Source organism: Pogonomyrmex barbatus, unplaced genomic scaffold, assembly GCF_055798465.1.
Source record: "Pogonomyrmex barbatus isolate J1 unplaced genomic scaffold, ASM5579846v1 scaffold13, whole genome shotgun sequence".
Taxonomy (NCBI): Eukaryota; Metazoa; Arthropoda; class Insecta; order Hymenoptera; family Formicidae; genus Pogonomyrmex; species Pogonomyrmex barbatus.
In genome coordinates this window covers 4,868,517-4,892,697 of record NW_028297109.1, presented here as the reverse complement: position 1 = coordinate 4,892,697, position 24,181 = coordinate 4,868,517, and the positions used below count along the sequence as shown (strand labels likewise).

Genomic DNA, 24,181 nt, shown 5'->3' with positions numbered 1-24,181 from the left:
ATTTGATACTTTCTAATATTAATAAATGATTTTTTAATTTGACGTTTTCTGTATCCTTGAACATCGTTGATTTGATGCTTTGTCTGTTTTTTAATTTAGTTTTGAATTTGTAAACTTTTTGAACTTTGATCTCGTATAGTTTGCCATTATACTGTCAAATATGTCGCTTCATGGCAATTATCAGCAAGTATTTGGAGATATATGCTTTCGCACCTTACAAAACTGGAACAAGTTATATGATACAATAAAAAAAAATACAAATACATTTTTATTAGTACTTTACATCTATATATCTATATATTGTTAAATAATAATAGCAATACTTTTTGTCCTGATTTGGCAATTATAAAAACAAAAATATCTTTCGCATGCTGTTTATACATAATGAAATCTTTCCGTTGCTATTTACACATCTTTTTACAACTTTACGTTTCGCTTTATTCAAAATCATTTTTTATACGTTCGAATATTATTTCTACTTATTTGGAAATCGAAACACACGCATGCGTATGTTTATACAAATGAGCAACAGAATATTGTTCACGATTCGACAAGAGTTCTCGTAATTTTCAATGCTCCATCCGAACAGATCTATCGGTTAATCTTACAATAAAACAAGAGACTAATATATATGTTAGTGTTATGCTGATATCTTTTGATTTAAATTAAATACGCTGGTTCTTTATTAGGATTACGCATTTTCAATTTCTATTATTAGTGAGAAATCGAATAAACACATTATTTTAGCGAAATTTACATGTAATTATTGACACGTCATATTATATACAGCCCACGTTATATATGTATAAGTACTAGTCTATTTTTTTATATAAAACAGTATAGTTAGTTGACATAATATACTTTGAATAACAATAAATTTTCCGTAAAACTTAACGCGGTTAAAGATTCAATTTTAAGCTTGAAAGTTCACAGTATCCTATGTCCTGCATTAAAAGGAATCTGCGTAATTTTTTTTTGGTCTCTCTTGACTGTTATATACTTATATGTACAGACCTGATGTCGGCGACAGAGCTGTGTACGTTACTTTACAATATCACCAGCTTTCGTCACTTACCATTAACATAAATTTATCTATAAACTTAGGCATATATATTACATTATATTTAATTTTTTTTTAATAACCAAATGACAGCGGTATAATTTAGTACAATTTAGTATAAACTCAATCACAAATCAAAGTATAAATCAAATAGTAATAAAATATAAATCAAATAGTATAAACAAAATTTCTAAACTAATATACAAAATAATATTTCATTAAATGATGAACTAGAAATTGCAGTCTTACCTATAAATATATATTGTATATATTTACTGAAAACGACTTCGACTAAGGATTAAAAGGAGTCAAACAATAATGCAACATATAGCTCTTTAAAATATAAAAAAACAGATCGAATAATTATACATTAGTATATACATTTCATTATACATTAATTTTTATTCCATGTGTGAAATTCAAATCATCAAATTTAAAATTTAAAATATCTATCAAAGAATGTTTACAATTATAAGTAAAAAAAGAATTACCAATCTCTCTTCATAATGCATCACTATGAGTGATACTCGTTGCAAAAAAATAAGAAAAGATAAATAGTGTATCATTACGTAATTTGCCAAATACATACTTGATAGATTAGATTTGCAAAAAGAGTATTTGCCATAAAGCAAAGTCGTAATATCATTATTTGAAAAAAAAAAAAAATAGTTTTATATATATTAAAAATACTACCTATTTTCGGATCATATGTATATTCATCCTCATTGTCCTCCATGCCGTGCACCATATTGTATCAACTTATCCCTCGCGAAAGAGAAAAAAAAGAGAGAATCATTCCGTGAAACACGAATGACTCGTAACGTATAATGATAGTCACAGCTATGTCAGGCCATTACGTAATAATGTTATTTCTGTTTGAATTACTGGCCGTTACCGACGTATTATCCGAAGTTTCGACATAATAGTCGGAATTCGATATCGCGGAATGTCCCATAATCCCGCGTCGTGCCGATGCGACTTGAACAACAGGTGCTGGAAATTCTTGAGGGTCCGCGTATAAACTCACCGTGTGTGGATTAGTGCTGCTGACCGAACGTTCCAACTCTTGTGGTTCACCTATAAATCGAACAAAACGAATATGTTCCAAGCAACTTTTTTTCAAGGTTACATATGCAAAACATAGTAGTTAATCTCACCATTTATACTATGAGTATCGGACACCATGAAAACGGTGACGTTGGATGGTTCACCAGCACTAATATTAACGCTATCCTCGGTAGTAACGAAGGACTGCTCAGAATCGGAGCTAGTGTCGCTAGAAATACTATTATCCTGTCTGGCCTGTGATCTTCTAGCTCTGTTAAAAGGATTCTCTCTTTGCCGCGTGAACGTTCCCCCTTGTGTACCTAGAAGAACATTTTTCCTCAAATTCATAACAAATGCGTATTTTATTTATCGATCACAAAAAAAGAAATGTTTTCACACCTTGGTGACCATCGCGAATAAGAGGTGCTGTATCATCATCCGAGTCGCTCTCGTCAGTTACGACTTGCTCGTCAGCTGCAAAAACCTTCCTTTTACAGACAGGACAAACCCTTCGATTTTTCGTCAACCATGGGTCAATACATTTAGAATGATAAGCTGAAATTAGTAAACGAATAATTAGTCGAGATATCAAATAGTTTGTTAGCGGAAAAAATGTTACATGACTAAAACATACCGTGTGCACAAGGTAAAACTCGTAATTTCTCTCCTTCTACATAATCGTCCAAACAAATGGCACAAGTCTCGTATGGATCGCCCTTCGTATACTTGTGTGTAGGAATCTTTTTTAAGCTAGAACTAGATAATCTGTGTCTTCGCTGTCGCCTTCTATCCTTTATGCATCTAACAATCTATATAGTATATAAGTAATTGTGATATTAAAACCAATGAATTATTATGTTTAATATTTTGATGCATCTGTCACTTACCATAAAAATAATTATAATTAGAAAACATATCCCAACAACAACAGCGAAGGGTAAGAGCAAATGGGTATTAATATTGAATGGCAGATCGTCATTAATCAGTACAAAATATAATTGGTCATATAAGTAATTTTCTTTAATAACAACTCCCGTAATTTCGCTAACAAATACAGATGGTATCAGAATTCCTACGGGATCCTTTGCTGACATTGGTTCTGGAATAAAATATTTCCCATTTCCTTTGCTATGTCTTCTTCGAAGCAGATCACTTTAGTAATATTACAATCATACACGGTTAGTTTACCTAATTCATTGCTGTTCATATTGTGTATAATAGCAGCATCATATCCAGCTTCCTGCGCCATTCGTACTTTTATCTCAAAGCTGCAGTTATAACGTCTTATTAACACTATCCAATTACCATTGTAATCAGTTGCGTTTGGCGGAGGCTGTATCTTGTGGCATGCAGTAGGGGGATCAGCGTAAACTACCATACCCTGATAATATCAAATAACATAATAAAATATGAGCATATATATAATCAATTATAAAACAAATGGAACACCATTATACTTTAATGCCCTCCGGCGGTATAATGCCCCCAAACTTGGCTGGCATATCACGGAACTCTTCCTCGATCTGATGTCTCGCCACTGCGGAAAACACTAAAATATCCGCACTGCTGTATGCAGCATACAAAATCAGAAATATAACCCATAGCAGGATCTGATGGTTTAAACAACACTGACGCATTTTGAGAAATTGATCTAAGCATCTACTTTTACATCAAGTTCAATATCTTCCTGTAATTTCGCTCAAGGGTTTCATCATATGATTGCTGGATTCACTTTGCAGATATTGTGGACAGCACAAGTAACGCAGCCAGAAAGTACATTGTAAAAAAAGTACAGTCGGGCCACTCTAGAAAAAGAAAAAGTTCAGTTCTCAGCCTCGGTTCTCCACAGCTCTCTCAGATTCTTAAATGAGACTCTTACACACGTACAACGATAATACACACGTAGTGTATTCACAATACACACGCCCAATCTAATCAAAGTAAACAAACACGTGCGCGGCCTGTCAGTTCTCAACGATTTCAAATCTCACAAGTTGGAGCACATTACGATCGCTCGCTCCGAGAGATCCCAGGGACAAAGCGAGCAAATTATCCGTGACTCATAAATAAATCTCCGCGCAACAACTTCCACGATCCAGCATCAATGCGAGCGTAGAGGTGGAGGGACAAGGGGGAGGAATTAAATCTCGCCGGGACACTGACGTCGAGTCAGGACTCGGAGGAAGGAATACACCTGTCGTCGACAGAAAGAGAGAGACGATCGTTTTACCCGGCGAACGGAGTCTGTTGACGAGTTTTGTCCCCCCCCCCCCCCTCTGTTCGAGCAAGCGACCGCGATAACGCGATACGTCGATGTACGAATCTACGAGCGGGACGCGTGCGTGTATTCGTGCGTGCAACTGCCGATCATGAGGCACGTTCGCTCATCTTCGCATCGCATTGCGTCGCGTTGCGATAATCGTCGGCGATGACGACGGAGCGAATCTCGAGCGCTCGGAAATAAATTAATCTGATAGATGGTACTGAGAGAGAGATGATACATACTGCGAGATTGTCTACGAGGTTGTCTCTCATCCGCACGCGACCATCAGTCACTCGGCGATCCTCGCGAACGATCCTCGACCGGCCATCGACAAGGACGTTCTGACCAGGAGGGAATCTCTTCTTTTCCTCCCCTCTCTTTCTCTCTTCACTTTGTTCTCTCTCTCTCTCTCTCTCTTGAATTTAGAGTATTTATCTGAATTCCAAAGAATTCCCGAATTTCTCCTGAACAAGCGACGAATTGCTCGCGTGACCGCGGCGACGGAAGGGCCTTGTCACGAGTGCGACGTCGCTTTCGAGGTTAGCTGCGTCTCATTCCCCGTTCGGAGGTCTCCTCGTAACAAATGACGGGGCGAGGTAGAAACGGCGACGACGCGAGCGAACGACGGCGGGATGGATGTTCACGCAGCATCGATCGATCGGATCGGTATCGCGGATAGAAGTCGGCTACAAATCGTTAAACTGATCAAACGAGCTGTCGGATGGTCGGATGGATGGACTATCGACACACGCGAAGTGCGTAGGACCCGCAGCCAATCGCGTGCGTGCGTGGGCGAGGGATAACCGCATCGGCACGCGACTCTTTATATTCATTTTTTATTTCTTCATTTCACTTCCTCTATTTTATATTTCATTTCATTGGAATATTATATTAAATAGATTAAAAAAATACGTTATTATCATACAGGATGAAGCATTAGAAATTGTCATCTTGATTTTGTAGAATAAACTTTTAAATAATTAAAAACAAATTAAAGTTGCATACATGTGAGGAGGAAGATGAGTCAAACAAAATTTTTCTAGCTGGATGTATTTGGGAGACCTAAAGTTGACATTTAATTAAATGAAAAACATTTTCTTTATAGCAGGATTGTAATATATATTTTTCATATAAAATCCTGCTACAACAATGCTATATACACCACGAACCATACAATATTTATAAAATCTTCATCCAATTGTAACTTGTACATCATTGCCTTGCACATTATGAAACTTGATGTGCAGAAAATACGGCTGGAAAAATTTTATCTAAAACAATACACATTTATATTACATAAGTATGAAATCAAATTTGTAATAACGACGCAATCGTTAATAACGTATTTGTTTCGAAAAAGCTGAGAAGCTGAAGGTAAAATCGAGGTAGGATGAAAATTAGTTGACTTCGACAGTATTGTTTTACATTGTAGAAAATTACAATTAGAAGGCACGAATATAACGAAACTACAGTGCACATTCTTGCTAAAACATTTATGTAATTGTCAGTCAAAGTGGCAAGAACTCGATTAATTCAAGGCACCTTTAATAACATTCAATACCCACTGATTTCTGGATGCATTTAATAGTCTATATTCTTTTAAAGTAATTATATACAATTATCGTAACTTTATCCCCGAAAATTGGAACGTTAAATTTGTACGCAGAAATTTATCATCAAGCAACTGCACTTTCATCATTCTTTGCACCTGAGTAAAACAATTAACTCGCAAACAAATGTATTTCATACAGAATCTAATTTCTTTTACAATTTGCAATTATTTACAATTATAATTGTAATTTTATCCCCATAAGAATCTGAATGTTAAATTTGTCCGCGTGAAAACCTATCGTCAAGCAACTGCGCTTTCATCAAAATAGTCTTCTTTTGCGCCTGATCAAATCGATTAACTTGCAAATCAATGTCTCTATCAAATGGTCTTCTTGTTGATACTCCAGTTCGTTTTGCTTCGTTTTCTTCTTTCTGAAAAATTAGATATAATGCAGTAAATATATGAAAATAAATATGTGGAAATAACTAAGTCGATACATCAATCAAGGATAAAAAACAAAAGGTATGGCCAAAATTAATATTATAACACATTACTTCATTAATATTTAACAATAAGATATTTAAGACTATAAATTAAATTATTTAAATTCTTTTTTTATTTCTTTTTCTCTGTCATCATAACTTCAAAATAGCAAATAAAATTACCTTCTTTTTCTTGGCAATTTTACTTTGATGCATTTCTAATAGCGACTTCTCGTGCCTTTCACTTTTATGTGCTTCTTTCTTGTGAAATTCATTTACATGTTTATTATCTGGTTCTCTAAATTTTCTTGCTTCCTAAAAAGATGACATGATGAGTATAACATTAATATACAAAATTTTAAAACTTCTAATAATACAAATAAAGTGCCTTATAGTTAAAATAGAAATGCACTTATAGTTTAAAATAGAAATGCACAACAGAGCACATCTTTATATATTTACCGAGTCTCTTTGCTTCTGAGCTTTTTGTACTGGCGTGTCGGTCCAGCATGATCTATCTGACATATCTGGGCCATCTCGAAGTTTGAATTTGCGTGGGCCTAATCCAAGATTAGCAGCTTGAGCAGGAGGTAACTCGGTCATCCATTCTTCGCGTTTACTTCCGAGATCAATCTGAAATACGAAGTCTTTTCTTTCTCCTCAATGAAATTAATAATTCATAATACAAATGATTTATTGCTGGATAGGAAACGAATCGTCACGATAACATAACTTCCATATGAAAACAATCGACTCACATAAACTAAATTTCTCACCCAATATATTTTTCAATATACAGATTGGAAGAATTAGAAATTGTAAAGAAACGAAAATAATTTGTTCCGAGAACCAAGATTCTATAATAAATTGTGCGATAAAATATTTATTTTAAATTAAAAACTCGGCGTTTTAAACAGAAAACTTCATTGTAATACAAACCGCGAGGATGAGAATAAAAGCTGAAATCGTTAATTAAATGATAAAATTATTAATAAATTTTACAATTGTATAATTGTTGACATTACAAACGGAGATTCGAAAAAGTAAGGAAAGAAATAATTTGCTTTACCTCTTCCGGATATTTTTCGTCTCTAATCCTTTGTGCTCTTAAATCTAACTGTTCGTGTACGAGACTAGTTTTCAAAGCTGGATGATCCACAGGTAGGGGACCAATCGCACAATCGTCGTCAGATTTCGGGGATGCGGTAAAATCTTCGTCACGCGATTTCGCAATACTCGGTAGTACAGGTCCGATAATTCTGTCCCGTGAATCGTTTTCTTGTTGTAACAAATGTGGTGGCAGTGCTGGTCCAAAAACGGCGTCTGCTTCCGCCGCGTCTTCTTGCTCCACGCTTCGACGCTCGTTTAATCGAGGTGGCAAGCAAGGTCCAATAAAATTCACTTGTTCTTTATCGACTTCGTCATTAAGTTTATTTTCGTCGTTTATATTTGACGTCTTCGAATCGAGTTCGTCAGTGTCGGATGTATTAGATACAAACCCTGGCGGTAAAAGTGGACCATACGTGGATCCAATTTGTTCCATACTTTCTTCCGACAATCGTGTCTCATCTAAAGTAATATTAGGAATACGCGAATATTTTTCTTCCAAGCTCGAATATTCAACACTGTCACGAGTAAGCACTCTCTCCTCTTCACGATACTCAGATTTTTTTCTCTCAGAGTCCATATAAATCTCTCTCGTTACCAAAAGCGTTGTGGATGTTGCGGAACCGAATAAGGAATCTGAAACGGCACTAGGATTATTATTATTAGAACTAGATGCCGGATCGTGGCTCCTTCTTTTTACCTTAAATTCCGCCCACCGTTCTCTCTCGTTGGCTCCGTCGTCGTTTTCTCGTTTTGTTGCACGACTCTCTGACCGGATTTCAGAGTGCCTTTTCAATTTGATCTTATGCGAGTGCGGAGATGACGTTCGGCTCCTCGAATTCCGGCCATCGGACATGTTCTCATCGGTCTCTGAGAGAACGTCAAATTGTGATAGATCTAAGCCCTTTTGAGCCTCTATAGAATCCTGTTTAGCATTTTCGCTCGAACGAGTCTCACTGTGACTGCGCTCTCGCTCAGTATTCTTAGGCGAGGAATGTTCCCTTGAATTCTGCGACTTGTTCTCTTTCGCAGATATTTTCTTAGAGGATTCGTATCTCCCGTGATCTTCTCGAGATCGATGATCGTCGTTCGAGAATTTGGCTCTACTCGACTGATAAGATCTGTCCCGACTCCTGTCACGAGAACGATGTTTGTATCTTTCGTGATATCGACTTCTGTACTTGTCGCTTGATCCTCGCTCATCATGATAGTTTCTCTCGTACGAATGTTCTTGCGATCGTTGCGCCCGATGGACGTTTCGATCTTTGTCGAATTGTCGTTTCGAGTCACGCAATCTTTCCTTTACATCGCTCCCATTAGAATTTCTAGAGCCTCTGTCATTCGTGGCGGATCCAGCGGATGCGTCCCTATCTTCCTTATAATCCTTGTGCAAATTTTTGTTATCCTCCTGCCTCGAGTTCCTCGACTCATGCCTCGAATGTTTCGCGGAGTATCTAAAATCTCTGTCATCCGTTTTGCTATTGCTTTCGTGTTTAGAACGTTCCTTCCGATCTCGATAGTTTTCGTTGCGAGATGACCTGTGCTTCTTAGGCGATTTTATGCGATCTGTGATATCCACAGGCACGATCGGATCCTTGCGCGTAGCCTCGAAACGAAATCGCCGTCCGTCATCGCTATCTTGACTCTCAGAATCGGAATCCATCGCTGTCATAGTCTACTTACATGCTGAAAGTATGATAAAACTATTATAAGTTGAATTTTTAATATACGTAACAGATATATAAATAACTATATATAACATCTCCTGAATTTATGCGCGGTATCAGATAATACATTCCAGCAGCCAATATTTCAATCTATCTTGATAAAAAAAACGAAACCAAATAAAAAAAAATAAATAACTATATTGTTTTACGAGCGTATACCACAAATTGAAGGTATCAAATATACCTATAAATAAAATGTTACATTGTTGATTGCGACTATCTCCACTTTATTTGTGATACAGGCTTCGTATAAGAATTTACAAATGTATGTATATATATATATATTAGTATATGTATATATATTAGAACAAAATTTCTGCTTTTTCTAAAAGTACAGCTACTACTCGACGCGCTTCTCAGCATTTTTAAACTCTGTCTTCTTTATAACAGGCTCAACGATTTTATTGATCTTATTCGAAGGCTCAGGTAAGATATTGTTCGGGGGATTCGATTGTAACATTTTAATTATCTTGGCACCGCTATATTTAACGGACTTTATGAGTCCCGCGGTTATGATTCCTTTTAGGCTTTGCGTTATGCTGGATCTCCAAACAATTTCTTTCAAGCATTGTTCCAATATCTCGTAACATTCCGGATCGTGTGCTATCGCGCGTAAGCAATCCTCCGTGTCTTTCGATCTTGGTCCATGGGACCACGCCCTGACTAATTTAATCTGCGGCGTTCTGGGCAAATGATTCAAATGATGAACTTTAGTCGCCGGACTAGTGTCCTGATGACACGTCACAGCCATGTGATCTGATTTTGGAATATCTACATAATTGTCAAAATGTTTCAAAATCGGTTCGTACAATTTCTTGAAATGATGTAATTGCGGCAACACTATGTTACTGATTTTATCTTTATTCTCGCCGAAAATCATTCGAAAGTCACCGTGGTAGGATAGACTGGTAACTCTCTTGAAAAAGTCAATCTCTGTGAAATGCTCGGGTAGCAACAACAGAGCTGCATGCACGGCCGAATGTAAATTCTGCACCAGAGCGGTGCGCAATTGAGAATTCTCGTCTGGTTCCACCAATACTTTAACCGGTTTATGCAGTCTTCCTGCCAAATACAGATTGTTCCAATCTAATAAATCCTCTACCAATGAAACCTCCGACATCACACCATACTTAATGAGTTGACCCTGATTTGTTCTCACCAGGGTATTGTAAAATATCTTAGCACCTGACCCTTCTTGGATCTTGGTAATTACTTTAGAGCCAAGGAATTTCAATGGTTGGGCGTAGTGCTTAGGATTGCTCATTAGATTTTCCGTATGCCATTTGTTAGCATTGCGTACAACAAATATAAGATCCAGCATGTTATCACCATCGTTGTTAGCCTGCTTGAACGCACCTGATCCATAAGCGAAACAGAATTTCATATTCCCAGGAAACTGCCCGAGTAAATGCCTCAGTTGCGGCACTTTGGTGACTTTATCCATCGCTCTGAATTAACAAAAGTTCTAACACGACGAATACCTTGGGATGCGCATCAACAACACCTATAATTTCACACAGCCTCTTACATTGCCTGATCTAATTTTAACGCATATCGTAAAACTCATTGCTGGGAACACACTCTTTACAACCAGGATGATGTTACAATTCGCACCATGAAGATCGACGCTGGAGTCGGTCGGTTAGAGGAAGGTACGTTGAGGACGAGCGACAATTCCCATGCGTCTCCAGCATGCGTCTCCTGTCCTGCAGGTGCCGAGCGATCGCCAATTAATCGTCGCAATCAACCCCGCGTTTCCCTAGCACGATCACCCGCTTAACCTAGAAACGCAACCCGTGAATAGCTCGCTTTCACGTTTTACTCACCAGTATAGAAACGAAAATCTCCTTTTTCCAAGAGGACTAACCGAGACAGTTCCCGGGACAGTTCCTGAGGATGGAGCTTAGCCCGAACTGATCGTAGTTGGATCAGGAATTTTTCGACGTGTACCGTACACGCGCACGCAGGAACGCCTGCTTACGTTCACATACGTGTCACGTATCACGAGATACTGTGATGATGCGTGTGATTTTCAGTCTTCCTCTTCGAAGCAACGGGGCCTCAATTTGGATGTAACGTGAGGACTCACTTAACCAGACGCAAGTGAGAAAAAGGGTAACGCGCCATTATACATGTATATAAATTGAATCGCTCGATTGCTCTCGTGACGAAGCGTATCGTTTGCCCTTTAAACACGACACACTGATCTAGAAATTCCGGAGCTCTGCGCCTCGCGTAGGAAACGTAGGGGACCTGGTATGTTGTGAACGCCCTTAAGGATACGAACTTCCGGAATTGTGAACATCGCTATCGTTGATGACGTCAGAAAGCGACGAAATACGTACGATAAAGATTCTCGCGAAGTATCTTAAAATGGAAATATTATTTAATAAAACGACTTTTGCCGTCGTTAAAACACATCCATAAAAAATATCGGAAAGCTCTCTTTTGCTTTGATAATTAAAAACAGCAATTCAATTCTAGATTATGGTTATTTATTGATTATCGAAGAAAAAAAGGAAATTTCTTTTTTCGTTATATTTGACAAGTCCGTTTAATCGCACATGTTTTATTGAAAAATATTTTAAAAATTTTACATTCTCTATTTTTAATTTTTCATTTTTAATTTCTTGTTAATTATTTCTTGTCATTATGTCGAGGTTTTAATTCTGCTTTTTCGCATTCTGTTTTTCTAATACTTTTAATACAAAAGCAGAAACGCGGAAAAGCAATTTTTTTATTAATTATGCCCTGCAAATTTTTTACTTTCGTTTCTGTGAATGTAAATGCATCCTTGGAAATCTTGCTGAATAGTCGATACGCATTTCGAGATATCGACTTCTCGTTCTCGACGCGACGCGACTTTTTTCCTTTGCGAGAAAGAATCGACGCGAAGACCGTCCTCGTCGGATTTTAGATCAGGCTGGTCGTCGCACGGTAGATCTTTCCGTGACTTCCGAGAGATTCACGTTAGTTCTCTCACGGCACTACCGTTCCTCTCTGTTGTCTGAATTTCCGCGTTGGTATTTCCGCGAATTAGGCGAGGTCAGCGAGGAAATAAAGGAGCGAGAACGCGGCCGACCGGGAGGCGACATGGAGGTCGACGTGCCTGAGGAGAATACAAACGAGCCGACGGCGATGGAGATCGACGAGGACACCTCCGAGAGGAATCCCAGGGTGTCCGGGAGTGTCAAGGTCATGGCTTCTTCGGGTACCATCGGTTCCGTGTCTATTAGCCTGCATCCGCTGGTGATCATGAACGTCAGCGAGCACTGGACCAGGCTCAGAGCTCAGGAAGGCAGCGATCAGTTGGGTAAGATTTTTTCCGATTAACCCCAGAGGGGCACTCGCATTTTAAACTATATGTTAAGAATTATATAAATTTTACAATTTGACACATATTAGGCTGAACAGTATAGAAATAGAAAAATATATGTAGTAAAACTTAAGCAAATTGATTAATTAAAATTAAGAATTTTAAAATGATAATTTTACATATTTTGTTATAATTAACCTTTATAATTCACTTATTGATAAAGCTTATATTTTTCTATGTGTCATTAGCTTTAATACATAGAGATTGAGATATTTCTAGAGATTGTTTAGTTATAAATTTATTAAATTTGACTTGTAATGATAGAAGGCTTATTAGCATTACAGTGTGATGATAATATATTTTCAGTCTATGGTGCTCTGATTGGTAAACAGAAGGGTCGCAACATAGAGATCATGAATTCCTTTGAACTCCTGTTTACATGTATTGGTGATGATGTCATAATTGATAGGGATTATTATAATACAAAGGAAGAACAGTTTAAACAAGTCTTCAGTGAAATGGATTTTTTGGGTTGGTATACCACTGGTGATATGCCTACTGAGAAAGATATCAGAGTGCACAAACAACTCTGTGAGATAAATGAAAGTCCTGTATTATTGAAACTAGATCCAAGACCAAAAAATACAGAGGTATATATTGAAATATATTTATGTGAAAAGTATTTTATTTTTTTTTTTATTTACTATTTTTATATTTTTTAAAGAATTGAAGGATGACATGTTAAAGAATAATTTGGTTGTTACAGCATTTATCTGTCTCTATGTATGAATCAGTAATCGACTTGGTTAACGGTGAAGCTACCATGTTATTTGTTCCGTTAACTTACACATTAGCCACTGAAGAAGCTGAAAGAATTGGAGTCGATCACGTACAAAGGATGTGTAACAACGATCAAGGCGAATGTTCAGTAGGTGAGTGATAGATAAGTTTAGATAATTTTTGTATTTTAAAAAACTGTTAGAATTGACAATAAATTAACTAAATATCTGATTTTAGTGGCTGAACATTTAACGGCACAACACAGCGCCATTAAAATGTTGCACGCGCGAGTGAAACTCGTTCTAAGATATGTGCAAGCAGTTCAGAATGGAGAATTGAAAGGGAATCATGAAGTTCTTCGAGCAGCTTGTTCTTTGAGTCACCGACTGCCTGTTCTGAATAATCCGAAATTTAAGGCTGACTTTTATAATGTTAGTATGCATATTGATATATGCGTTATAAAAGGTACGTCAAGAATATAATTATATTGATGTTTGTTTTTGTGTTTTCAGCAATGCAATGATTTCGGATTGATGACGTATCTCGGTATTATAACTAAAGGCTGTAATAATATAAATCAATTTGTAAACAAATTTAACATCCTATACGATAGACAAGGCGTGGGACGACGTCTACGAAGTCTTTTCTTCTGACTATGTAAATAGAATATATTGTTTTTATACACGTCTTTTTTTACTTCTTAGATAATTAAGTATCAAACTCAGGATTAAAGTTTAAACAGCCAACTTAATCGAAGGATAGTTTGAATATTACTTCTAGAGATACGTTGTATTAAATATAAATAAAAGTAAAGAAGTTATATAGCAGTCTTTTTGAAGTAAAGTGTAATAGCAAATGATAGAGAGTAACAATCACCCGAAACATACATATTATCCGTTAATATAATTCAAAAATAATATTTATTAAATGCTGTCTTGTATAAATGATATGTTTTAACATTTTTTGATTAACAATAACGTGTGATATTAATAAAAAAAAATCTGTGATGAATCTCAAAAAATCTTTTGCTTTGCATTAATATCGATTTGGAGCATTAAATTATAATATCGAAAAGGAGAAATATAAAATTGATATCGCAAATTAGAAACACCATGAAATAAGCAATTTAGAATAGATACAAAATTCCATGTTGTGATACAAATTTATTAATATATACTTTATATATTCCGCACATTTTATATCGTGTGTATATATATATATATATATATATATATATATATATATATATATATATATATATGTGTTTTGAAACATTCCTATCATTGCTTAAAATGAGAAATATATCGAGAGTATATAAATCATAGGATAAATACTTTCACACGTTTTTGCTTTTAATGGAAGACCTCATTTTAATTGATTTATATACTACCAAGCATACTTTTTCTCCACTAGGCCATAATACCCATCCTTTACGTCTGAATTTGCGATTCCATAGCAGCAACTTATGTACACACATAAGTTTTAGTTTCATAAAAAAATTGCCTATAGTAATATATATTTTATTATAAAATACTAAAAGTTTTTCTCTAAAAATCTATTCGCATATTACGTATATATATACTCCGACTTAAAATATAGAACGACTTAAAAATATTATTGTACAAAATATAGTTTAGTATATTGTGCCTCATTAATTATTGCATGTAACTGTATACCTCAGTTACTCGTTCTGTACGAAGTAAAACCAGAATTGACCTCTTGCACACGACTAGACCGTTATTACGTATAATTGCAGAATTTGCCACGCTCTCTCACGACGACGTGACAATGACAACTGAACTTCCGGTATATCACACTATTCTTTTTTCCCACGTTGCTTTTCGGAAATATGTATTGACGCGGATGATTCTTAAATTCTTACAATTTGACTTGACAACACGATACACTACGTACACAGACTAGAAAATATCGCAACGGCTACATCTATATAATTTTTTTCCTATTTGATATATTGCCTTGTACAATGAATTGTGCGAATTTTCCTGATATCATTTTGATATGCTAGACGAGAATAGTACATAGTTGAAACGAAGGAAAAGAAGACTGAGAAACCTCCCTTTCGCCAACATAAAATTCGTATAACGCGTTTTATCTAGAGACTACGCTTGTACGAATTAGTTCTCGATCTTGCATTTAACTACAATCGAATACCCGTTCGTGTTTTTTTTTTTTTTTTCCTTTTTGTTCCTCTCACGGAAGAATAGTGTAGTGATATATTAGTGATTAATTTTTTAGTAGGCTGTCTTCGATCATGGTAGCCAGCACGTCCACCAGAACGGACAGCATCGAATCGGGCTAAGGACTCGATTTGTCCATACCGATGATCTCCTCGAAGAGGTTGTTCCTTCCTTCCGCCCGTTCCTCGATCGTCTGCATAGCGTATCGCAGCGTCGCGGCGGCCAAGTCGCCCACCGACCAACGTCTATCTATCAAAACTCTGCTCACGGTGTCCAACTGAAATGTGAATTACAGTTAGAGCAGTGAAAAGTCAGGCAATAAATAATTGGCGTCGTTTTTTATTTTTACCTTAGATAGATTGGGATTGCCAGAAGTGTAATAAATTAATCTTGGCGTGCCTGCCAAGGAAGAAGCGAGCCATTGAATAACGAGCTTCAATTGCGGATCGCCTTTCAATCTAGTCCCGCATCCCCAATTGCCGGTAGCCACAGGCAATAAACCTCCTCCTTGAGGGCTGTTCTCGCGCGGCAACTACGCACATGATGAGATAATCTATTATAAATTATTTTGTATACACCGATCTCTTTCCTGATACGGTAAACGTAATTAGTAAAGATTTCAAGTTCTTACTAACTGGGGACTTAATTATCGGATGTCATTAAAATTTTTAGAGGTATATGAAACATGAAAAGCTAAATGATTATTATTGTTTTAGTTTACATAGAAAATTATTCTGCCTTTTATCATAACAATAGAGAAACAAAAATAAATACAAACAATACGTTCGTCCGAATGGTTAATAACAAATGAAACGAAGCGAGAAATGTGTGTAAGTGAAGAACTGTAAATCAGATAGACTGAGAGACAGATGAATGTATTAGTTATAAGGATCTTGAAGATGTTGATCTCAGTCCGTGTGTCATGCATCAGGTCGAGAAAAAGAGAGAGAAAATGGAGAAAATGTCCATTTTTCAATATCTATTAATTTTAATCTTGATTTCATTTACTCTTTATCTTTTGCAAAAAACTAAAAAAAAAAAAAAAAAGAAAAAGAGTAAGTTAAACCGAGATGAAAATTAATTCATATAGAATTAGATATAAAAAATTCGAAACGATTTTAGCCTCGTCAGGATTTCATCTCGCCAAAGAGTCCCAAGCCACAGAAGGTGTTTTTTCTCCAAGCGATTTTCAAGTGTTCGAACATAGTTGCTATCTCATGCATTGCGATTACACACATGATGCGGTCAAGTCATCAGAATCACCTCCGAGACCCTGAGTGTGCTCGCTTCGCGCGTCTCACGCTCGCTCGTCGTCTGTTCCGATTCGAACATAGGCGGTGTGGATAGACGTACGGTCGTATGATCATCGATCAACGTTTGGAATACTTCTGACGTGAGCGTGACAGCCCAAAGTTTCCTACGTTGGACGTCTTTCGTCTCTCTTACCATCTCGCACGAAGCGTCTTCGTAACAATCTACATCTTCGGACTCAGACACCTGTATAGCATTTCCGGCTGCCTGTAGCCTAAACTCGTAACTTTTCATTTACCGATTATTCTACGTTAGAGAATAGCTTCACGATCGAATCAATCCCCTGACTGTCAAGACTGTCTCTCATTCCATCTTACTGCTTAATGGAAAAAATTTTGCTGAAGTGTCTAAAAATGTGACCATACACAAATCTAGAAATAATTCTTTTGGGCCTTCAGAATAACAATATAGGACGTTCAAATTAGTTGCTAAAACATAAAAGAGATTTGTAATATTATCATCATATTTAAACGCCCTATTTAATAATTTTGATAGCTCAACAAAATTATTTTCAGATCTATATCTAGCCAAATTAGACGCTTGAGCAAAACTGTTTTTGGCGTGTAACTAGGTTTTCAGAGTATATCTGTATGCCTTTATTGTACTGTAAGTGTATCTTTAACGCGGATTAAGAAATTACTAGAAGCTACTATTAAGTTTACTCTGTGGCTCTAAAAGGAGATAGTTAAGCTTTAATTTGTTATAATTATGTACAATGCATATCTCGAATACTTCCTTTCAGGAACCAAAAAAATCACGGGCGCGTTCACAATTAGTTCTGCAAAGTGAATTTCTGCACAGTGAATTTTATCGCGGAGAAACAGAAAAGTTGAATTTTTTTTCCTAATTCAATTATTTCGCGAAGATTTAACATATTTGATGAAACTTCTTTCTTACTGATTGTTGTCTCCGATTTTTCTGCCGAGCGAGCTCCAAGCTGAGGCTCCTCACGGCTAAGGCCAGCTTGTGCTGCTGATTTACGTCGTTTGCATCGATGAATGGTTGCGGTTCACCTTCCTGAACCGGCACGCCGGCGAACGATTCGCTTAACGCGCGTTTCAGAAGCGAACCGGCGAATCGCACTACCGCTCGATCTCTCGCGTCCAATTCCCGGCTCTCGTCCGCAACTATCGGATCGTCCAGCCACTTTGATAATTGCTCGTAAACTTCCTCCAGCTCGGAACAAAAATCTGCACTCGTGAAAATTTAAATAAACTTGTCAGTTTATTTGTCTCACGGGTAAGTATATGAACGAATGCTGTTCTCGAATACTCGCCAGAATTGTACTCGGTGCTGAAACTGTACTTGCTACTCGCGCTTGTGTCTTTCCTCTGAAACATAGGCCCCTGACTTTGTCGGAATCGGCCCAGCCATTTTTGCTCTGCTTCTAAAGACTCCTTCAGAAATTCCTCATCCACCGTCTCGTCCCTCAAAACGAAACCTCTCGAACCTCCTCTTTTCACCCTGCAATATTTGATAAAGATCAATCTAAATGATAGACTGTATATATTTTACATTAATATATTATATATTAGTAATTTTTTATTTTCTAGCGATCAATTTGAATGTCATAATTATTTTGATGATCCAAAACAAAATTATTTTCAAATCTGTCAAATCCGGTCAAATTTTTAGATATTTCAGCAAAATGATTTCTTTCGTACTTTTTCCAGATATGTTTCTTCGACTTACTTGATGTCTTGATCACCGACGTGGCTACCACTAACGCTTATACCAACGGCATAACTGCTCTCGCCGGAGGAGGTATTCGAGGAAGTCACTCCGGTCGCCGTACTCTCTCGTTTAAGGGCATCTTTCAGTCGTTGTGCAAAAGTTCCTCTTCTTTCCGGCGTATCTAATTGCGCGCTGTAACGTTTAGTCATCTTTTGCTCTTCCTCTTCTGAAAATCATTAATAAAACACGGTTATTTTTCTTCCTTTTTTTTCCTCTTTCTCTCTTTCAATTTATTTCAGGGTTATTTTATCGTATTACGTACCAGGTTCCTCGTCGATGGTCTCCTTAGCGCTGTGAAAACTATCCGTACTCTGACTGTTGCAGCTGCTGTAGACCGACATTTGCCCGAGCTGTCGTGTCACCGGTAGAACCTCGCCGCTAGATCCGAGCACGATGAATCTGTTCCTTCGGTTCGTACAACTCGCGTCCTTGCATACCTTGTGAGGACTCGGCGGTCTCATCGATTTACCATTAGGCCTGCTACGCGCCTCCAATGTCGCGTTCTCCAATCTGCGACGCTCGTCGCGCGTAGGCTGCTTGTCTGCCCGGGAAAGAAAACGGAGATCGTAGACGGGGGGCGAAAGGGGCTGATTCGAGCAAATCGCGCGAATTACGTGCCTGCCGCGTCTCCCACCTGTCTTGGAATTGTTGCCCGCCGCGAAGATCCTGTCCTCGCCCTCCGTTTCCGGCGGAGTGCTGCTGAAGCTCTCGCCGATCGGCGACAGTCTGCGCGAGCCCAGTCCAACTTCCGCTTCCGGCTCGGCCTTGATCGGGTCCGTGGGGCTGCTGGGCACGTGCCGCTGGCGGAATCCCAGCAGCGACTTGTTCATCTCCCTCAAGATGTTGTCCTCCTCGAACTGCGTCAACGGCAGTCGCGAGTAATCCTCGGGATCTATGCAGCAGACCGTTACCTGTGCTCGGAAAACTGTACGATTGTTTGCCTTCCCATCGCGAGTATCGTGAAAATCCAAGCGCGAGTCCGAGATCCCGCGCTTAAACTCACCACGTTCGGCTTCGAGATACTCTCGAATATCGCTTTATGCCGGGGATCGTTTATCCTCGACATGTGCCTGACGCCCTCGATTATTAGTACTTCGTTGTCTTCTAAGGCCTCGACCGACAGTATCGCGGCGAGCATCTCCGGATGCGTCGCCACCTAAAAAAAAAAAGTCCAGATTTGCAATCTACTTCGATTCGACATGAACAGTTTACAACACATATACATACATATCTATATGAAAGAAAAACATTTTTGTTAAACTAAAAAGTATTTTCAGAGCTTAAATTTTTAGCAAAACCGATCTTTTCATGGCAAGATTGACTTTCAAGATTGACTTTTAATTATATATATATATATATCAATATATTAAGATTTATTACAATTCGTATAATCGAAGCAATCTGTGCTTATCTCTTTCCTCTGAGTTTTAAATGCACTGAACGTGTAATTAAAAATTTTTTTTAACGTATATGCATTAGAATTAGAATTTTTCCTAATTAGTTACGTGTACAGTCTCCTGCGTGACGTCGCCATCGAGCACACCGCCGCCAATTTTAGCGTTCACGAAACAAACTTGCAGTACTTTTGATTCCGCTTCAACCCTTTCCAATCGTCCCTCGTGACGTATCGTTAACGGACAAAGAGGTACGTTACTTTCCAGCCAGTCTTCGATAGTCAGCCACTGCTTAGATGTCATCACCTATAAATTAAAAGCTTTTGATATGTTGCACTTTGTTAAAAAAAAGAATGAAGATAAATTAATAATAAATTTGAAATCTAAAGTAATGAAATTTTAATTTTAAATCACGTACCTGTCTAGAAATTATTAGACGACCGTCGAATGCATGTTCCGTCTCGAGATAATTATAATAATGAAAGATGCTTCTGAGTTTGGCTTTTTGTGCGTTTCTAGAAAAGAATAATAAAGCATTTGAAGCATTTATCGTTTCTCTTTTCCATTTTTTGAATTAAGAACACATAGACTACTCTTTGACACTGCTCTGGGTATATATTATGAATTCTATTGTTTTTTCTTTGGTAAAAAAAAAAAATAATTTCTTAATGCATTCTCTTGTCTGCACAGGGATCACTTACTTGTGGAGGTGTTTGAAGAAATTTGTAAAGTTAAAATCGCGCAACGTAGGGTGAGTTTTCGCGGTTCTCTTCGGATACGTCGAGAAGAACGCGTTCGCGATTAAAGAGGAGACGAAGGCGTAGCTGTACTCGACGCTGTCACCTGCATAAAATAAATTGAGTGTCATCGAAAACGATTATAATCTTGTAGTTTTCAGTCGCAAGACTATTTAAAATACTTTAACAGCGGAATATTTTTTTATACCGTGATATTTTTGCAACAAAATATGTTGGACATATTGGATTTTTTTTTTTTTTTTTTATAGATACCTTGCTGCTGGAGACTGAAGTGTAAGCCTTGCGGGGGTTTCGTAGATTTTAAGGCCTTCGCCCTTTCCACCATTCGCGGTATTGTCTTCGTGAACACTTGCTCCCGTTCCGCGAGATCGAGTTCATTGTCTAGGAAGGTTCCCAACATGGAGAATAGGTCGGCGTCCTGCACGTCTTCCTCGGGATCGAGGCTTATACTGGATGAAACAAATGCACAGCGTATTTTAATCGCACAAGTGCAGTTGAATAATTTTTATTATTTATTACGTACAATAACATATAATTAATCATCGATCTAATATTCTAATTGCATTTCAATTTTATTATTCATTTAATATGTATTGTAAATTAATTAATGTAATTATTTAAACCATTTCAACAAAATTATTTTTAGATCTGTTTTGTTATCTGTGCTATAAGCAGTAAAATGAATCTCTTTTGGTATAATTTATTATCTACAGTTTCTATTTAGAATCGCAAAATTTGATTGAAGACAGTCGAAAATTCTTTAAACTTCAAAATAGGAAATTGTTCGTTTTCAACTTATTTCAAGTGCAAAGTAGTTTATTCATGTATAAATAAATCTCTCTATAAAAGTTTTGCAGAATCTGAAAAGCTTAAAACTAAGATCAAAAGTAGAGGTAAAATTTCGGATATGGAAACAACATGCGAAAGGTAATTCGAGTCGTACTTGCACATGTCATGCAGTCGTTGCATCGCGTCTATTAGATCCTCGGAGGTTTTGGCCAAGGCGGCTTTGTCCAGTTGCTTTACGACAGCCGGCCACCAGGGCAGATCACATGGTAGCATTACTAGAGCCATTGCGAATCTACGAGGCACAGAAAGAAGATTAATATGTATAACGTTTGAATATTAATATCGCAGATTGACCCCTCGTCGAATCAGTTACATCCCTTGGCGCGTATCTTGCGAATCTCTCGGAAGCTAAAAACGATACGCGATCCTTTTCATGCATTCGACGGGGCGGCACTCTTTGAAAAACATGCTGATCGATTTGGATTTATGGTCGTAGCGTGATATGTCAAACGCTACGCGTGATGAACGCGCCGAAGTAGCGCGATCGAAAAATAAAGCAGGCCGAGAAGGGAAGTTATAATCGTTTCCCCTCCCTGTCCCATAAATCCTTCGTCCTGCAATCGTCCGATGCATTTACATGCGCGATGCAATCAGGACTTACTTACCGATTGTTTTATGATTATTCCCTGCGGTCAAAGCGTAATCAAGCCGAAGCTTAATGCGTTATTAATTACGCTAACATAATTGTTACCCTTGAACCTTTGTACTTTCAATCCTCGTTTCTCTTATTTCTCGGACGTCCGAAGATTAAATCCAAAGAGCTTTCAGATCTTAAATTCTGATTTCCTCGTAAGTCTCTTTTTATTATTATTATCGATCTCTTGGTTTTTCAAATGTCTAAAGAAATGGACGTGGAAAGTTCTGAATTCTCTTGTTCTATCAAATTGTCGCTCTTATCTCGCGAGGCTAAAGCGTTTCATCGTTTCGTTTATTCCCTCTCGAGGTAAACGCCTGGTCGCGCACGCAGGCGCAGGCCGGAGGGTTGGCTGGTTAGTAACCTCGTCCCACGAGGCGAATATAATTAGTCCGTCTTTCACCGGGGAGGGAATTCACCGGTCGTCGGCGGAACGGGCGACGACGAGCGTGCGACGGCCGCCACCGCGGACCTCCAGCGCCGCGAACCTCCGGTTTACATAATCACCTCCTTTGTTCCCCAAGGCCTACGTCGGGATCAGCTGACGCGTATGAATGCGGGTCTCACGTCTTGCGCTCCGTCGTCGCGACGACGTCGTTCACCGACGGCGACGTTCCCGGCGTCCTGATCGCGCCCGCGAGACGCCGGCACATAGTCAGGGGGAGACCACACGCACGCGACGGAAAGACCCTTCGCGTTTCGCCGCCGCCGAGATCCAAACCCCGCGGATCTTCGGCTCGCGGTATCTCTTTTTTGATGTTCTCCGAAAACTTTCGAATTAGTCCAGAGCTCTTCCGGGACGAAAGCGAAAGCGTTCCTTACGACGCTTACGTCTTGGTCTCGGCTCCCAGCCGGCGCGCGGCTGTTCTAGATTTTGAGAGGGTGTTTTGGAAAAGAGCTCCGAAGACCCGGAGCACGCGAATGCGTCGCTCTCTCTCTCTCTCTCTCTCTCTCCCCAGCCGGCTCGATTGATCGTCGTCGCGGCCGCGACGAAGCGGAGCGGAGCGGAGCCGAAGGGTCGCGCGAGTAGGCAACCGTTACTACTGCGATCGCAACTACTATCCGTTACTACTGCCGCCGTCCGTAACCACTACCTCGTCGTCTTCCCCCTCGTGTGCACCAGCACCACGCTCGTCCCGTCCTTGTCGCTGCTTTAACCACCGCGAGAGGCGGTCAGCGTCGCACCCTCTATTTATAGAAAGCGGCGCCGGCGCTCTGCCAAACTCTATATAGACGCGATATGGTGTAGTAAGTCAAAAATTGACCAAGTTACCCTGGTCAAACTTACCCAGGACAAAAAGCTGGCTCGTCAGCTGCGTATTTTGGAGTTCCGAAACTAAGCGAAATATTTCGACATTTCGAAATGTGTGGTGCAGGAGTTTCGAAATGCCATTGTCACATTGAATCTTATTTAATGATCTATTTAACGTTAAAGCTTCTAATTCGTCCGAAGAGTTGGAGCTCTTTTAGATGTGTGAATTTTAAATAGCAGATGATCTTTATCTTCGATATAGGATTTTCATATGATTCATTTTAACAGCGCATGCAAATTCTGAGAATGTTGCAGGAAACGCAGAAAATTGCAAAAGTAGATCATGCTTTTCTTTAATTTTATTTAAAAGATATATTATCAAAAAAGAAAGATTCCATTCTGTCCAATTTTTTCTTTTCTTCAGTACTTATTGAGATTAATAAATATATTTATTATACATGAGAATATAATCTCAATAAGTACTGAATATATAAAAAAATATAAATAAATATATAATTTTGTGTGATGTGTATGTGTGTGTTTGTATGTGTGTGTGTGTGTGTGTGTGTGTGTGTGTGTGTGTGTATGTAAATATATATTCCTTAAAGGGTTTCTGGAGACTAAACTCGGGAAGATAGGAATGCGCCCTCATCTAGAGGGAATTGAAGTATCGATAATTCTGTTCTCTACATTATCATTTCGGTATAGAACTACATT

General features: G+C 38.2%; 5 protein-coding genes across 15 annotated transcripts; 1 reads left to right on the top strand and 4 right to left on the bottom strand.

Annotated features, from left to right (window-relative positions):
* Positions 1–250: 250 nt before the first annotated feature.
* LOC105425914 (E3 ubiquitin-protein ligase RNF13) lies at positions 251–5,137 on the bottom strand. 4 transcript variants are annotated; one of them, XM_011636919.3, is made up of 8 exons: positions 4,613–5,137; positions 3,565–3,912; positions 3,296–3,488; positions 2,995–3,206; positions 2,742–2,916; positions 2,507–2,662; positions 2,218–2,427; positions 251–2,137 (listed from the first exon to the last, which is right to left on the bottom strand). In XM_011636919.3, the coding sequence occupies exons 2-8, from the start codon at positions 3,742–3,744 to the stop codon at positions 1,914–1,916; spliced, it is 1,350 nt and encodes a 449-aa protein (XP_011635221.1). In that variant the 5' UTR covers positions 3,745–3,912; positions 4,613–5,137; the 3' UTR covers positions 251–1,913. The 4 variants fall into 4 exon arrangements, with proteins under 4 accessions (XP_011635221.1, XP_088928726.1, XP_011635222.1 ...); XM_089072600.1 differs by lacking the exon at positions 4,613–5,137 and adding an exon at positions 3,987–4,604; XM_011636920.3 differs by lacking the exon at positions 4,613–5,137 and adding an exon at positions 3,995–4,604.
* A 326-nt stretch (positions 5,138–5,463) lies between these two features.
* Positions 5,464–11,207, bottom strand: LOC105425912 (uncharacterized). Of its 3 annotated transcripts, none has more exons than XM_011636916.3 (5): positions 11,065–11,207; positions 7,474–9,197; positions 6,867–7,037; positions 6,588–6,719; positions 5,464–6,353 (listed from the first exon to the last, which is right to left on the bottom strand). In XM_011636916.3, the coding sequence occupies exons 2-5, from the start codon at positions 9,181–9,183 to the stop codon at positions 6,195–6,197; spliced, it is 2,172 nt and encodes a 723-aa protein (XP_011635218.2). In that variant the 5' UTR covers positions 9,184–9,197; positions 11,065–11,207; the 3' UTR covers positions 5,464–6,194. The 3 variants fall into 3 exon arrangements, with proteins under 3 accessions (XP_011635218.2, XP_088928724.1, XP_011635219.2); XM_089072598.1 differs by lacking the exon at positions 11,065–11,207 and adding an exon at positions 10,853–10,994; XM_011636917.3 differs by lacking the exon at positions 11,065–11,207 and adding an exon at positions 10,595–10,736.
* Positions 9,442–10,682, bottom strand: LOC105425927 (phosphatidate cytidylyltransferase, mitochondrial). Its single transcript, XM_011636945.2, has one exon. It carries the CDS (start codon positions 10,680–10,682, stop codon positions 9,579–9,581), a length of 1,104 nt encoding a protein of 367 aa, XP_011635247.2. The 3' UTR covers positions 9,442–9,578.
* An 894-nt stretch (positions 11,208–12,101) lies between the features above and the next one.
* On the top strand, positions 12,102–18,776 carry CSN6 (COP9 signalosome subunit 6). Of its 4 annotated transcripts, XR_016138326.1 has the most exons (7): positions 12,102–12,551; positions 12,921–13,204; positions 13,321–13,486; positions 13,572–13,765; positions 13,847–13,991; positions 17,586–18,082; positions 18,517–18,776. XR_016138326.1 is itself a non-coding variant. In XM_089072607.1 (6 exons), the coding sequence occupies exons 1-5, from the start codon at positions 12,332–12,334 to the stop codon at positions 13,985–13,987; spliced, it is 1,005 nt and encodes a 334-aa protein (XP_088928733.1). In that variant the 5' UTR covers positions 12,102–12,331; the 3' UTR covers positions 13,988–13,991; positions 18,517–18,776. The 4 variants fall into 4 exon arrangements, 3 of the variants coding, with proteins under 3 accessions (XP_088928733.1, XP_011635210.1, XP_011635209.1); XM_089072607.1 differs by lacking the exon at positions 17,586–18,082; XM_011636908.3 differs by lacking the exons at positions 17,586–18,082; positions 18,517–18,776 and adding an exon at positions 15,591–15,950.
* On the bottom strand, positions 14,238–23,435 carry LOC105425911 (uncharacterized). Of its 3 annotated transcripts, none has more exons than XM_011636912.3 (15): positions 23,307–23,435; positions 21,673–21,810; positions 20,982–21,178; positions 20,673–20,814; positions 20,390–20,486; positions 20,083–20,277; positions 19,581–19,733; positions 19,212–19,488; positions 18,840–19,118; positions 18,536–18,743; positions 18,120–18,307; positions 17,741–18,033; positions 16,796–17,029; positions 15,882–16,064; positions 14,238–15,809 (listed from the first exon to the last, which is right to left on the bottom strand). In XM_011636912.3, exons 2-15 carry the CDS (start codon positions 21,801–21,803, stop codon positions 15,651–15,653), a joined length of 2,736 nt encoding a protein of 911 aa, XP_011635214.1. In that variant the 5' UTR covers positions 21,804–21,810; positions 23,307–23,435; the 3' UTR covers positions 14,238–15,650. The 3 variants fall into 3 exon arrangements, with proteins under 3 accessions (XP_011635214.1, XP_011635213.1, XP_011635216.1); XM_011636911.2 differs by having other exon boundaries at positions 22,184–23,390; XM_011636914.2 differs by lacking the exon at positions 16,796–17,029 and having other exon boundaries at positions 21,673–23,388.
* Positions 23,436–24,181: the final 746 nt, after the last annotated feature.